Source organism: Stegostoma tigrinum, chromosome 5 (assembly GCF_030684315.1).
Source record: "Stegostoma tigrinum isolate sSteTig4 chromosome 5, sSteTig4.hap1, whole genome shotgun sequence".
Lineage (NCBI taxonomy): Eukaryota > Metazoa > Chordata > Chondrichthyes > Orectolobiformes > Stegostomatidae > Stegostoma > Stegostoma tigrinum.
In genome coordinates this window covers 126,815,130-126,831,663 of record NC_081358.1, presented here as the reverse complement: position 1 = coordinate 126,831,663, position 16,534 = coordinate 126,815,130, and the positions used below count along the sequence as shown (strand labels likewise).

Here is a 16,534-nt window from a genome sequence, read left to right as displayed (position 1 = left end):
TTTCTTCCCCTGCAACCGCAGGAAATGCTACACTTGTCCCCACACCTCCTCCCTCACCCCCATCCCAGGCCCCAAGATGACATTCCACATTAAGCAGAGGTTCACCTGCACATCTGCCAATGTGGTATACTGCATCCACTGTACCCGGTGCGGCTTTCTCTACATTGGGGAAACCAAGCGGAGGCTTGGGGACCGCTTTGCAGAACACCTCCGCTCAGTTCGCAACAAACAACTGCACCTCCCAGTCGCAAACCATTTCCACTCCCCCTCCCATTCTCTTGATGACATGTCCATCATGGGCCTCCTGCACTGCCACAATGATGCCACCCGAAGGTTGCAGGAACAGCAACTCATATTCCGCCTGGGAACCCTGCAGCCATATGGTATCAATGTGGACTTCACCAGTTTCAAAATCTCCCCTTCCCCCACTGCATCCCTAAACCAGCCCAGTTCATCCCCTCCCCCCACTGCACCACACAACCAGCCCAGCTCTTCCCCCCCACCCACTGCATCCCAAAACCAGTCCAACCTGTCTCTGCCTCCCTAACCGGTTCTTCCTCTCACCCATCCCTTCCTCCCACCCCCAGCCGCACCCCCAGCTACCTACTAACCTCATCCCACCTCCTTGACCTGTCCGTCTTCCCTGGACTGACCTATCCCCTCCCTACCTCCCCACCTACACCCTCTCCACCTATCTTCTTTGCTCTCCATCTTCGGTCCGCCTCCCCCTCTCTCCCTATTTATTCCAGTTCCCTCCCCCCATCCCCCTCTCTGATGAAGGGTCTAGGCCCGAAACGTCAGCTTTTGTGCTCCTGAGATGCTGCTTGGCCTGCTGTGTTCATCCAGCCTCACATTTTATTATCAAGGCTAAAACATTTAATGTTTTCATGCAGGAGTTAGATATAGTAAATAGGGTAAGTTCTGAGAGGATGTTTCCCCATGGGCCAGAAAGCACAGTCTCAGAATAAAGGGCCATGAATTTAAGACTGAGATGAGGAGGAATTTCTTGGGTTGTGAGTCTTTAGAACTCCTTACCACAGAGAGGTGTGGCTGGGGTGGGGGAGGTATGCAAAGTCCTTCTGTGTACTTAAGACTGAGACAAATATGTTCTTCATCAGTAGATAAATCAAGAGTTACAGGGAAAGGGCAGGAAAGTAGGTGCAAGGTATTTCAGATTAACCACAATCCTCCTGAATGGCACAGTAGGCTCGAGGGGCCGAATAGCCTACTCCTGGCCCTATTTCATACAGGCCTATGGTCTTAATAACTTTGGTTACCAAATTTTCTTGAAGCCTGTCATGTGGAAGACTTTTTAAACTAGAGCAAGACTTAAGATCATATAAAACCTTTCACAATGATATACTGCTGCAGTACAGAATAATGGCAATCACATTGTGCACAGCAAACTCCATATAATCTATTTTAGTTTTGGTGACAAATAAATACTTGCATATGAAGTCACAATCTTGCTTAAGCTAATTAATCAGTAAAGGGTTGAGTTTATAACTATGTTGAGATCAATTGCTTAATTTTCTTATTTCTCTATTTTTTTCACTAATCACTGCATATTCTATCCACCTCTTTACAGAGATGGCCTTAATTTATTTGTACATTAACATGGTTATATCTGCAATGTTAATTGAAGTAATGGGTTGGTGGGCTCATGAGACTAAAACATTTGAGAAATTGAGAAATATGGGGAAAATGTAGATTGTAATGTGTGGACCTCTAGTCTTTCTATTACTTTGTTAATACCAGGTCCTTGAGATGAGAGATTTCCTTATAAGAAGAGGTTGAGTAGGCTGAGCCTATATTCTCTACAGAGTCTTTAACAATGGGATGATCTCATTGAAACATAAGGGGTCTTTACGAGGCAATCACAAAGAGGTTCTTCCTGCATGCTAAAGAACCTAACATGCAGAGCGACAGTTCACAGATTAGAGAACAAGAATTTAGGACTGAGACAGAAAATAAGAGCAAGAATAGGTGTTTTGCCCTGTTCAGCCTGCTCCGCCATTTAATGTGAACATGGCTGATCATCCTGGTCCTGCTTTCCACCCATACATTTCGCTCCCTTTAGTCTAAGAACTATATCTAATTCTTCCTTGAAAACATTCAATGTTTTGGCCTTGACTGCTTTCTGTGGTGGTGAATTCCTCAGGCTCACCACTGTCTAGGCCTCATCCCAGCCCTAAATGGCCAACCCTGTATCTTTCAAATAGATCCCTTTTATGCCCAACCTTTCTAAAGTGGGGTTGAGACCCCAAGTGGGATTGTGAATTGAAATTTTGGATCACAAGTTCCAACCGGTCTGTGCTGTCACAGCCCTTATACTCCCTGCTCTGCCACTTCTCAATGAGGGATCACAACAATTTTCAAGTCTCATAATGGCATCTCAATGGGAAACACTGTTCTATATTGTATGTTTCTATGGATACATATAGTTGCATAATGCACTGTTTTCGAATATTCCTTTCATTAGCTGGTCCGTACTGCCTACTTTAATGGCAGTGGGTTATTGGGACTTCCTGCATCTGATGTGACCTTCCCCGAAAACTTCCACATTGGATTTGGTTTTGCAACAAGTCAGTTGAACAGTCTCCTGTTCTCTTATGAAAAGGTAAGAGAGCTATTGAGTAGCTCATTCTAGTATATCTACCTCATTTTTAAAACCAAACAAATTGTTGTTATCCTACAGTAATCAAAGGACTTCAAATTTTCTTCGAAAACATTATTTGCTTGGAATTGGGTAGTTTATGTGGTAGCTCAATCACTAATGTCCTTTAGGGAAGGAAACTGCCATCCTTTCCTGGTCTGGCCCACATGTGACTTCAAACCCACAGAAATGTGGTTGGCTCATAACTGCCCTCTGGGTAATTAGGGATGGGCAATAAATGCTGCCCTAGCCAGCAATGCCCTCATCCTGTGAATGAAAAAAGGAAGAAAAAGGGGGCAAAGGCTTCAATGGCCTATTCCTGCTCCTACATTCTAGATATGAGGGCAGATGGAGACTTGCATCTGAGAGATGACACCTATAACAGTGTAGCACTCCATCAGAATGACATGAGAGCATCAGACTGCATTTTTCTATTCAAGTCACTGAAGTCAGACTTGGAACCCATCACTTTTCTAGTCAGAGTCAAGAACGTGACCCAATGAAGCACAATCGTCCCTAATTAGTGAAAAGCAGAACAAAATCCCTTGAAAATACACAGTAAAATGCATGTACTCAAGCACGGATGTGGGAGTGACTGTCCTTGATGTCAAGGCCTAATTTGATTGAATGGGGCATCAAAGAGCCTGAGCAAAATTAGAGTCAATGGGAATCAGATGAGAACTTTCCATTGGGTGGAGTCATACCTGACACAAGGAAGATGGTTGTGGTTTTGGAAGTAAATCCATGCAGCTCCAGGACATCTCTTCAGCAGTTCCTCAGTGTAGTATCCCAGCCATCTTCAGCTGATTCATCAATGTCTCTCCCTCCATCATAAGGTCAGAAGCAGGGATGTTCATTAATGATTGCACAATGTCCAGCACCATTTGTGACTCCTCGGATATTGAAACAGTCCATTTCCAACTGCAACAAGATTTGGACAATATCCAGTGATAAGTGATAAGTAACATTAGTGCCACACAAATGCTCGGCAATGATCATCTCAAGTAAGATAACATGATATGTGATAAGTAACATTAGTGCCACACAAATGTAAGGTAGGCAATAATGATCTCAAATAAGAGACAATCTAATCACTGTCCCTTGACATGTTGTTACCATCACTGAAACCCCACTACCCATATCCTTTGAGTTACCTGTCCACCATCTACAAGGCACAAGTCAGGAGTGTGATGGAATACTCCCCACTTGCCTGGATGGGTGTAGCCCCAACACTCAAGAAGTTTGACACCATCCAGGACAAAGTAGCCCACTTGACTGGCACTACATCCACAAACATCCACTCCCTCCAACACTGACACTCTGTAGCAGAAGTGAGTACTGTCTAAAAGATGCACTGCAGACAGACTCTTTAGACAGCACCTGCAAAACCCACAACCACTTACATCTACTTGGTCAAGGGATACATGGGAGAAACGTGAATACAACATCACCTGTAAGTTCCCTTCTAATCAATTCACCATCTAGACTTGGAAATATATTGCCATTTCTTCAGTGTCACTACAACTCCCTGAATCCCTAACGGCATTTTGGGTGTCCCTGTACCAAATGGACTGCTGTGGTTCACGAAGGAAAGTCACCACCACCTTTTCAAGGGCAGTTAGAAATGGGCAATAAATGCTGGGTTCAGCCTGTGATACCCACATCCCCTGAATAATAGAATAAATACAGATTGTAATGCACTTTACCCCTCCTGTGTAGGGCAATGGTGTCATGGCGTTTTGATCACTGCACCTTAAGTAGATTTTTGCCTTCTACTAACGGGAGCCTCATCTGTTAACTATATTCATCTTGCAATAACTATATTTAACAACATTCTGGTAGACTTTTTAATTTCAAGATTTTAAACTCCTGCCCATTATTTTCCTGACAATTTGAATAGTGGAGGAGAGATTAAATAGAAGAAGTCTGTCCCTGAATGAGACATTTTATGAAAATCTTTACTGAAAGTTTTCTCGTTTGTTAGCAGTATAGAATATTAACCAAACAGCTCAATTCTGGTTCTGGAAGGAAAACAAAAATGTTTAATTTTGCAGGATAACTTTGAAGTCTTCCTGGAAAATGGTAAAGTGAAGGTCAATTTACTGGGCAAAGTCCTAAAGTCTCAAAGGTCCTTCAATGATGGTGCTAACCACTATGTATCAGTCCAGGGGAAAGGAAATACGTAAGTTTCTTCACATTTTATCAAGTCTAATGTTTACTCTTTAATAGAACAAAAACTAGGGGGTGATGTTGCAGTAATGTCATTTGACTAATAATCTAAAGGCCCAGGCTAATGCTCCAGAGAAACAGATTCAAACCCCACCAAAGCAGTTATTCAGTTCATAAATCTTGAATGTAAATCTCATCTCATTCAATGGTGACTATGAAACTGCTATTGATTGTCGGGAAAAATCCATTTGGTTCGTTAATTACTAACAAGGGAAAGGAAATCTGCTGCCCATACCTGTTTGAGTATATATTTGACTCTAGACGACATCATGACTCTTAACTGCCTACTAACTTGCAAGATCATTCCATTCGGTTCCAGGGCACTTAGGGTTTAGCAATGAAATAATAAATTAGGATAGTTCTTAAACCATAATCTGTAACCATGCAGAACACAAAAGGCACTGAAGAGGAAATATTGCCTATAAAGTTGTTTTAAAAACATCTGATCCAATTGTACAGAGATAATGGGAACTGCAGATGCTGGAGAATCCGAGGTAACAAAGTGTGAGGGTCTAGGCCCGAAACGTCAGTTTTTGTGCTCCTAAGATGCTGCTTGGCCTGCTGTGTTCATCCAGCTCCACACTTTACTATCCAATTGTACAATTATGATTCAATATGTTGCACAATAGTTGAGAATTATAAATCACAGTTAGACCTCTGCTGGTGTATTAGGCGCCATCCTTTACAAAGGATGTCCTTCCTGACTACTACATTTGCCATAGTTTGGCAATACATATTTGCCATACTCCATTTGCATTTGCAAGTTGCCATAGTTCTACCAGACCTCTCATTAGAGGGAAATAACTGGTGATAGGTCACCACATTTCAGGAAAGGGGCAAAGCTGAGAAGGAGAGTCCTTCATTACAACCTCAACCAGTGCAGGAATTGAACCCACACTGTTGGTACCAGTCTGTATTGCAAATCAGCCTTCCAGCCAACTGAGCTAACCAATCTGCTGCATTTATTGTAATATATTGTATAAACAAGTATTGATTATCTTTATTCTGATATTTACTACCAGAGAATCTGCTTTTTGGTGTTTACCACTTTGCCTTTTGTTTTCAATAAAATCCAGTGTCTATCTGAATGTGGATGATTTAGACAAGCTGCAAGCAACAATACGGTTGGGGCAGCCTGGAACAAAAAGTTTGGTTTACCTGGGTGGGGACAAAGACACAAGGAATTTTGATGGCTGCATCAGCAACGTCTTTCTACAAAGGTAAAATTACTGTCTCTTTCTTATTCAGTTCAGTGACAACTTCAACTATTATTGAGACAAATCTTTACTAGAGAGAGCTGTTAAATGAACAGCATTAGTGCATTTAAGGAGCTGATAAATGATTGATGGAGGATAAACTAGAGTGGCAGGTGGTTAGTATGGAGCATAAAAACCAACATAGGTCAGGATGGCTTTTTCTGTGTTGTAAATTCTGTCTATTCCAGATGTGCATCTGGCTAAGTGTTGCCACCCAGAAGTTGACCTTCACCATGCACAGAGTGGGAGGGGAACCAAACACAACTGCTTTTCAGGGCGCAAATACTTGCTTATGCAAGTGCACATGCATAAATGTATGGTTATTTAAGAGCCAGTCCACGCAAGTTACTCCTCTTTTGAGTCATCCTATTGTAGAATCCTGTCCCTGGATATGTCCTGTCCCAAGACAGGCCTAGCAAAGGTAGCAGCACAGTGGTATACAGTCCGGGGGAGTTGCCCTAGGACTCCTCAACATTGACTCTGGTCATCGTAACAGCATAACAAGGAAACCTACTGTGGATTACCATATATTGAATCAGGGCTCCTTCATGTTGAACCCAATTTGGAGGAAGCACAAAGGGTGGCACGGGCACAGATATTCTCTAGCTGGGCAGTTTCAGTGTTCACCACCAAGAATGGCTTGGCAGCAGCACAACTGATTGAGCTGGTCAGGTTGTAAAGGACCTAGCTGTTAGACTGGGTCTGCAGCAGGTAATGAGGGAACCAACAATCGGGTAAAACATTCTTGATGTCATGCTTACCAATCTGCCAACTGACAATGCATCTGTCCCTGACAGTATCAGTAAGAGTGACATCCACACAGTCCTTGTGGAGACAAAGTCCCACCTTCACATTCAGAATACCCTCCATCATGTTGTGTGGCACTACCACCGTGTTAAATGGGACAGACTTCAAATGTAACCAGCAACTCAAGGCTGGGCATCCACGAGATGCTGTGAGCCGTCAACAGCAGCAGAATTGTACTTCTGCACAATCTGTAATGTTATGGTCCAGCATGTCCCCCATTCAACCATTACCATCAAGCTAGGGGATCAAACCTGGTTTAAAGGGACAGTGCAGGAGGGCAGCCAGGAGCAGCACCAGGCATCCCTAAAAATGAAGTGTCAACCTGGTGAAGCTGCCAAACAGGATACTCACGTGCCAAACATCATAAGCAGAAGCAATAGATTTAGCTCAGCGATCCCATAACAAATTGATCAGATATAAGCTCTGCTTTCCTGCCACATCCAGTCACAAAAGGGGGTGGACAATCAAGTTAACTAACAAAAAGCCGAGTCTTCACAAATATCCCCAGTCTCAGTGATGGAGGAGTCCCACGCATCAATGAAAAAGATAAGACCGAAGCATTTTTAATCATTTTAGCCAAAAGTGCCAAGTGAACTATCCATCTTGGCCTACTCCAAGGGTCTCCAGCATCACAGATGCCAATCTTCAGTCAATTTGATTCACTCCACATGTTATCAAGAAACAGTCGCAGACCATTGTTGTGCCGACCTGTCATACCAATCTCAAGCCCATCCAACATTCTGGCGATGGTACTTGTGTTCCACAACTTACTTCTATCCTAGCCAAGCTTTTCCAGTACAGTTACAACACTGGTATCTACCTGACAATGTGGGAAATTGCCCAAGTATATCTTGTATACAAAATGTAGGACAAATCCAAACCAGCTAATTATTTACAGTTGCATCAGTCTACTCTCGATCATCAGTAAAGTGATGAAAGGTGTCATCAATAATACAATCAAGCAGCACCTGCTTAGTGATGCCAAGTTTGGGTTCTGTCAAGGGCACTAAACTCTTGACCTCATTATAGCCTTGGTTCAAACACAGATAAAAGAGCTGAATTCAAAAGGTGAGGTCAGAGTGACAGGCCTTGACACCTAGCTGCTTTTGAGTGAGTGGGGTACAAAGGAGTTCGAGCAAAACTGAAGTCAATGGGAATTGGGGAGAAGGTATCCACTTGTTAGTCATACCTGGCACATAAGAAAATGGTCATGGTTGGTGGGCATCAATCATCTCAGTTCCAGAACATCTCTGCGGGAATTTCTCAAGGTAGTATCCCTGATGTTCACTGATGACTGCACAATATTCAATATTATTCGCGACTCCTCAGGTATTGAAGCAGTGCATGTTCAAACGCAACAGGATCTGGACAATATTCATAATCAGGTTGACAAGTGGCAAGTAACATTCATACCACACAAGTGCCAGGCAATGATCATCTCTATTAAGAGGCATTCCAAGTGCCCCTTGACATTCAATGGAATTAACAAAACAGAATTTACCACTATCAACATCTGGGGGATTGCCATTGACCAGAAACTCAACCAGACTCACCATATAAATACAGTGGCTACAAGAGCAGGTCAGAGGCTAGGAATATTAAAGCTAATTAACTCACCTCCTGACTCCCCATCTACAAGGCACATGTCAGGAGTGTGATGGAATACTCCCCACTTGCCTGAATGGGTGCAGCTCCAATAACATTCAAGAAACTTGACACCACCCAGGACAAAGGGGCTCACTTTATTGGCATCGCATCCACAAGCATCCACTCCCTCCACCACCAACGCTCAGTGCATACTGCTGCTTCTATCTACAGGATGCACTGTGGAAATTTCTGAAGGCTCCTTTGACAGCACCTTCCAAATTCATGGCTGCAATAATCTAGAAAGACAAAGGCAGCAAATATATGGAAAACCACCTGCAAGTTCTCATCCAAGCTACTCTGACTTAGAAATACACTGTCGCTGGGACAAAATCCTGGAACTCCCTCCCTAAGGGCAATGTAGGTCTGACTGCAGCAATTTAAGAAGGCAGCTCCACCACCACCTTCCCAAGAGGCAACTAGGGACGGGCAATGAATGCCGGTCCAGCCAATGATGGCCTCATCCCACAAGTGAATAAAAAAAGGGAGAGTCTTAGGTGTGGGAAATATTACTCATTACTGAAATTATTCTGAAATAGTATTGATCACCGCATAATTGCAATTAAAGTATATAAGTCTTAGGTCATCATTCATTTACCTTAAAAATCCATTAAAACATGATAAATTAATTGGAACAGGTGATTTAACAGAATATTTTGCTAAAATTGCTGCTCTAACCAGATGGATTGGGGCTACAACAGATATGCTTATCATATCTTTCCCTTTAGGAACCGTGAATCACCCAGAATTGAAAATTTGGCACTTTCAACTGAGGACGCTGGAGTATACCTGGACACCTGTCCCCAACAGAGAGCACCAGAAATGCTCATGTTGAAAGAAGGCAGAAAATGGAATGGTCAAGAGACAATTAAAATGAACAAGGTATGCAAAGTCTTGTCCCCTCAGGATAATGTAATCTAAACAGCCTCAATGACTGATGTATGTTGATAGAAGGTTTCCTTTGTCACAGAATGAAAAGAATCATAAGGTTATTCCTGATCATTCAACAAAGAAGAACACAGGGCAAGAACCAAAGGACTGCATGTTGTCATGGCAACCTAAATCAATCAATGGTGCCTCCCAGTTTGGAGATTCACCAGACAGCAGATTGGAGTATGACTTTATTCCTGAATCATTCAAAGAGAGGTAAAGTGAATTATTATTTACAATCTGTATTTTAGTTATGAATCTATCGATATGCATGTTTAAAGAGTAACTGTTACGATGCAAATGCTGCATACTCACTGAGTTCCATTGGGATATATTGTGTGACTTGATACTTGTGTTAGAAAACAGCATTTCCTGACCATCAGTCAGCAGCACAGCGAAAGACCAAAATACTGCAAATGCTGGAAATCTGAAACAAACACTTCACCAGTTCTGAACATCTTAAAGCTCTTGAAACATTAATTCTGTTCCTCTCTCCATAGATGCTACCAAGCCTGCTGACTTTCTCCAGCATTCTCTGTGGTTGTTACATAATGATAGGTGTATTTTACAGCTGCAATGTGGCCAACGCATTGCTAGGTGGAGCACCACGCATGCAAGTGTAAAACTGGTGTACTGCTCATTGTTTTTAAACTTGCATCCAGCAACAAAATGCCATTTATCAAAAATGTTACCTTATCCAAATAATTACAATACCTTCCACATTGAAAATCTGGAATTAAATGCTGGCATTAACTGCAACTGTGTAACCATTGCCAATTGTCAGAAAGGCTCACTTGGTTCACAAATGTGTTTTAGGGAAGGAAATCTGCCATCCTTACCCAGCCTAGCCTGCAGGTAATTCTAGACACACAGCAATGTGGCTGATTCTTAACTTACCTGTTAAATGGTCCAGCAAGCCACTCACTTTGAGGGTAATTAGGATTGGGCAGATTGAGAGGTGGCAGATGGAGTTCAACCTGGATAAATGCGAGGTGATGCATTTTGGAAGGTCGAATTTGAAAGCTGAGTACAGGATTAAGGATAGGATTCTTGGCAGTGTGGAGGAACAGAGGGATCTTGGTGTGCAGATACATAGATCCCTTAAAATGGCCACCCAAGCGGACAGGGTTGTTAAGAAAGCATATGGTGTTTTGGCTTTCATTAACAGGAGGATTGAGTTTAAGATCTTGTTGCAGCTCTATAACACTTTGGTTAGACCGCACTTGGAATACTGCGTCCAGTTCTGGTCGCCCTATTATAGGAAAGATGTGGATGCTTTGGAGAGGGTTCAGAGGAGGTTTACTAGGATGCTGCCTGGACTGGAGGGCTTATCTTATGAAGAGAGGTTGACTGAGCTCGGACTTTTTTCATTGGAGAAAAGGAAGACGAGGGGGACCTAATTGAGGTATACAAGATAATGAGAGGCATAGACAAAGTTGATAACCAGAGACTATTTCCCAGGGCAGAAATGGCTAACACAAGGGGTCATAGTTTTAAGCTGGTTGGAGGAAAGTATAGAGGGGATGTCAGAGGCGGGTTCTTTACACAGAGAGTTGTGAGAACATGGAATGCGTTGCCAGCAGCAGTTGTGGAAGCAAGGTCACTGGGGTCATTTAAGAGACTGCTGGACATGCATATGGTCACAGAAATTTGAGGGTGCATACATGAGGATCAATGGTCGGCACAACATCGTGGGCTGAAGGGCCTGTTCTGTGCTGTACTGTTCTACGTTCTAAACGCTGGCCTTACCGGTGACACTCACAACCACGAGCAAATTTTATAGGGAATTCAATCAATATGAATAACTGTTCCTTCCTGGTAAAATCCATGAAGAAAACATCCTGTGTCGGTCGGAGTCATGCTGACTGGTAGAAGATGTCAGAAGTCACATGGCATCAGGTTATGGTCCAACAGGTTTATTTGAAATCACAAGCTTTTGGAGTGCTGCTCCTTCATCAGGAGAAGTAGTAAAAGATGTAACAGAGTGTTGTAGAATTCCTTAACATTTTCAATTCCAAACACTAATGCATCACTCACTATGCTGTGAATTTTGTTCTGGAACAGGGACTAATATCAAGGGCTTCCACTGAATATTAGTAATACTGTGTGCAGCTTCATATGCACAGATGGATCACGTTGGCCACTTTTAATGATAACAGTGTGTTTCCTGTTTTGGGATCACTCACATTGATGTTTTAAATATAATATTTACATTTTTCAGGTCAACATTCTCCATTGATGTGCGAACAGTTGCAACAGAAGGAACCATCTTTTATGTAGCAGATAAGTCAGGGAAATCCTACATGACACTTTATATTTCAAGAGGTCGTTTCTTCTTTTCCTTTACTGTTAATGAGAAGAAACTGAAAATTAAGAGCAAAGTTAAGCACAATGATGGAAAGTGGCATACGGTAAGTAAACATTAGCAATTAGCTGCAAATACAAGGCTGTACAAGGAGAAGGGAGTTTTAACAAATTGTACTGATGGTCTATCTCTGGGCTGAAATCATTGCCTCACTCCTCACATAGAAATATTGAAAATAGAAGCAGCAGTAGGCCACTAGGCTTTTGAGCCTACTCCACTACTCTACTTGATTAACCAATTTAATAGCCCGTTCCTGCATTTCTCTATGTTCTTTGATCCCTTTAGTCCTAAATGCTACATCTAACTCCTCCTTGAAATCCTACAATGTTTTGACCTCAACTGCTTTCTGTGGCAGTGAAATCAACAGGCTCCCTACTCTCTGGGTGAAGAAATGTTTCCTACTCTCAGTCCTAAATGGCCTATCCCATATTCTTAGACCATAACCCCTGGTTTTGGACAACTTGGTCATTGGGAGCATCCTTCCTGCATCTTGCCCATCTAGTCCTGTTAGACTTTTACAGGTTTCTATGATCCCCCTCATTCTTCTGATCTCCAACGAATGTACTTCTAACTGATTCAACCTCTCCTCGTATTTCAGTCCTGCCATCCCAGGATTCAGGTAAACCTTCACTGCACTCCATCTCTCGCAAGAACATCCTATCTCAGATAAGGAGATTAAAACTGCACACAATATTCCAGGTATCATCTCACTCAGGCTACAAACATTTCCAGCCTCTCACTATGCAGGCCACCATACTATTTCCCTTCCTGCTGCATCTGCATGCTTTCCTTCAAGTGACTGGACACAGGGACATCCAGGTCTCACTGCACATTCCCCTCTCCAGTTTATAGCAATTCTGATAATAATCTGCCTTCCTGCTCCCAAAATGGATAACATTACATTCATCCATGTTATACTAGATCTACCATGCATTTGCCTACTCACTCTGCTTGTCCAAATCACAAATCTCACTATATTTCTGTGTAATTTCCTTCAGGCCTACAGCCCTCTCACTAGTGCTGGTCTGTGGCGTGTTCACAGTTCCCTTTTCACCACGGTCAGTGACTGTGCCTTCAGCTGTTTCAAACCTAAACATTGAATTTCCATTTCTATACTGCTCTGAGTCATTGAATCGTACAGCACAGAAATGGAACCTTCGGTCCAATCAATCCATGCCGCCCATAAGCCCAAGCCTTTCACACTTCAACATCCCGCTTTCTATCTTTATAACACTGCTTAAATCCTACTGTTTTCACAAAACCATTGGTCACCTTAACTCCTTAAGGGGCTCAATATCAGAATTTGTCTAACAACACTCCTGTGAAGTGCCTTGGGACTGAATTAAAGTACCTTATACATGCAAATTGTTGTCCATATATTGACCACAACAACACCAAACTGAAGCTGCAATGTTTACACCAAGCTACCAACAGCAGAATATGAATACAGCTGGTATGTAACCTGTAAATTTGATTTTACAATAAACAAATAGGAACGTCTCAAAGAAAGTCAGATTAACAGTGAGCTGAAGAAGGCTGTTCGATCCATTCAACAGTCTTTAGAACTGGAGATTCCTAAACTCTCCAGAACTGTAGAGTCAATTTTTTTCTCCTCTTTACCAACATTCCTAATGATTCTGAGTATTTAATTTCTATTAGATGTCATTTGCTTCAACTGCAACTTAGCTGTTTGCAGTAAAGCAGGTACTTTGCATGTGAGAAAAACCTTAATCCATTATAGTTTTTGTTAAAATTACACATAACTGAATAAGAAAAGTGTCAAAATAAACCATGGAAAGGGTCTGAGGAAGGGTCTGGGCCCGACACGTCAGCTTTCCTGCTCTTATGATGCGGCTTGGCCTGCTGTGTTCATCCAGCTCTACACCTTGTTATCTCAGATTCCCCAGCATCCGCAGTTCCTACTACCTATGGAAAGGTTGAGTTACATTAAGAAATTCATTCCATAATGCAATTCATAAAATCAGTATAGAGTAAATTAATTGCATCCTTCTGTTAACTCCTGCACTTATTTCCTCCTAACTTACCATTTTGTGATGGATTTACTTTTAAAGGTGGTGTTTAGCAGAGAAAATAATAAAGGAAAGCTTATTATTGATGGACTTCGGACTCGACATGCCAACATTAGTGATAGTGCCCTCTTGAAAGTTGAATCTCCATTCTATTTGGGTGGATTACCCTCAGGCAAAAGGCGACGCAATAGGAAGGTAATGTGAAATTGACAATCCTCACTCTTAATTTCAGATCTTTCTGTGGCCTTGCCCACTCTCCCAATATTTAATGCTCACCAGCCCACCAAGATCTCTGCAGATTTTTTACTTCTGGCATCTTGTAAAATGCTGATTGTACTTGCTCCACCATAAGCATCCAATTGCAAAGGGCACTGGCTCTGGAATTAGTTCCCGGTACTTTTTGTCCTCTCTCTCTCTCTTTCCTCCTTTAAGATGCTCCCTAAAACTACCCATTTTGATCAGGGCAGCATAGCAGCAGGAAGAGGCGTCAGGCCTGTTCTGTCATTGAGATCACAACTGATTCATGATCCAGCTCTGTATACTATATACCATAGCTACTGGTTAACAAAAATCCATTAATCTCAGATTTAAAATGAGCAGTTTATCTAGCAGCAGTTTCTTTTGGCAATAATAAGTTTTAAATCTCTACCACTTTTTTGTGTTGAATATTTCTTCACTTCAACACTTAAAGATTTGACTTTAATTTTTAGATGCTACCTTGTAATACTAATCTCCCCACTCAATAGGAATGTTTATTTTCCATCTATTCTCTCTGTTCTCCTTCATATTTTTAAAACTTCAATCAAATACCAATTAACATTTTTTTCTAATTTAACCAAAGGAGCCCAGATATCTTTTTGATGAATTTCTTCCATGCTAACTCCAAGGCCAATATATCCTCCCCAAAATAATACCCAGAACCCAGATGTAGGATAACCAGTGTTTTGTATAACTGAAGCATATTTCTACTCCTTATTTTCAACTACTTTGGAAATAAAGGCCAATGTTTGTTCATTTGAATATTTTCTGTACTTATTTATAATGTTTCATCCACAAGCTTGTTATCACTTATTTTGCTCAAGTGGTCATGTATTGACCCATCCAGAGATTAAATAGTTGTAGTTGTAATTTTAATCAATTAATTGTCTTTTATCTTTCAAACAGCTACATGGTTTTCAGGGATGTCTAAGAAACTTTAAACTGGATGGTAGTGAACTGAATTCCCCATTACGCACATTTGGAGTCACACCATGTTTCGATGGCAAGTTTAAGCAAGGGGCCTATTTCTCAGCCAAAGGAGGATATGTTGTGTTAGGTTTGTCAAATTTTTGTTATTTGTGCCTACTGTGAAAAGAAAACCTTCTGAAATGATTTTTGCTTCCAAATATGAAGGATGAAATCTACTTATTTGGTAGTACTCTCTCTTCTGAATTAATTTATGAGTTAGGTCCTCCTTCAGGAACTTGAGCCCAAAGCCTAGCCTATCACTCCAATGCAGATGGAGATCATTGCACTGTGGGAGGGTCAGTGCTGAGGCAGTGCTGCACTGTCGGAGCGTCAATGCTGCAGAAGTGCTACACTGTCGGAGGGTCAGTGCTGAGGGAACGTTGTACTATCAGAGGGTCAGTTTTGAGGAAGCGCCACACTATTGGACAGTCAGTGCTGACGGAATGTCGCTCTGTCAGATGGTTAGTGCTGAGGGAGCACCACACTGTGGGTGTGTCAGTACTGAGGGAGCTTTGCACTATTGGAGGCTCAGGGAGGGAACATCACACTGTCAGGGGTTTAGTGCTGAGGAAATGCCACTCTTTTGGAGGGTCAGGACTAAGGGATGCTGCACTACTATGAACATAGAAACTTAGGAGCAGAAGTAGGGAATTCAGTGCCATTAGCCTGATCTGCTGCCATTCCATACCATCACTGATCATCTATCCCAGATTACATTCCCATGCTATCATCATATCCCTTGATGTGATTGGTATCAAGAAGTCAATCATCTCAATCTTGAACCTACTTAATTACTGAGGTTCCATAAATGTCTGGGATAGAGAATTTCAAAAATTCACACTCTTATGAATGAAAAAAATTCCTCATTTTGATCCTAAATGCTTTGCTCCTTATTCATTTCAGGAGTAGATCATTCCAACAGTACAGATCCCACTTTTCCAGCATTGATGTCATTGACACACAAACTGGAACCTACTTTTCCCACACCAATTTTTGAACCATGCATTCATTCTTCTATCATTTTTTCCTTATCCCAATTTGCATGTAGTTCAGATAGTAATCCAGAGATTATTACCTTTGATGTTCTGCTTTTAAATTACAACCTGGCATCTCATACTCCCTTAGCAGAATCCCCTTACTAGCTTGACCTATGTTATTTGTACAACATGAACTACAACCAATGGATGTATCCCCTTCCTCTGCAAGTTCCTTTCTAAACATGAGCAGATATTCCAAATCCTGGCACTAACATGCAGCCATTTGGATTCTTACTCTTTGGTGCAGAGAACAGTTTCAATTTCCCCTTATTATAGTGCCTGTTACTACCACAACATTCCTTTTCCCTCCCTCCAACTCAAATGGCTTCCTGTCCCATTGTTAATTAACTCAT

The 16,534-nt window shown here is 41.8% G+C and overlaps 1 protein-coding gene and 1 long non-coding RNA gene across 2 annotated transcripts in view; one reads left to right on the top strand and one right to left on the bottom strand.

The window, feature by feature from the left end:
• Positions 1-16,534, bottom strand: part of LOC132209596 (uncharacterized) — a 134,112-nt gene that overhangs the window by 85,913 nt on the left and 31,665 nt on the right. Inside the window, exon 2 of the long non-coding RNA XR_009445794.1 lies at positions 3,361-3,577. This is a non-coding gene — a long non-coding RNA (uncharacterized LOC132209596). The remainder of the gene's footprint in view (positions 1-3,360; positions 3,578-16,534) is intronic.
• Positions 1-16,534, top strand: part of lama3 (laminin, alpha 3) — a 170,993-nt gene that overhangs the window by 139,045 nt on the left and 15,414 nt on the right. The window contains exons 46-53 of the mRNA XM_048528602.1: positions 2,483-2,620; positions 4,711-4,838; positions 5,962-6,105; positions 9,321-9,474; positions 9,563-9,738; positions 11,744-11,933; positions 13,960-14,112; positions 15,082-15,232. Coding sequence (XP_048384559.1) covers positions 2,483-2,620; positions 4,711-4,838; positions 5,962-6,105; positions 9,321-9,474; positions 9,563-9,738; positions 11,744-11,933; positions 13,960-14,112; positions 15,082-15,232 — 1,234 coding nt within the window. The remainder of the gene's footprint in view (positions 1-2,482; positions 2,621-4,710; positions 4,839-5,961; positions 6,106-9,320; positions 9,475-9,562; positions 9,739-11,743; positions 11,934-13,959; positions 14,113-15,081; positions 15,233-16,534) is intronic.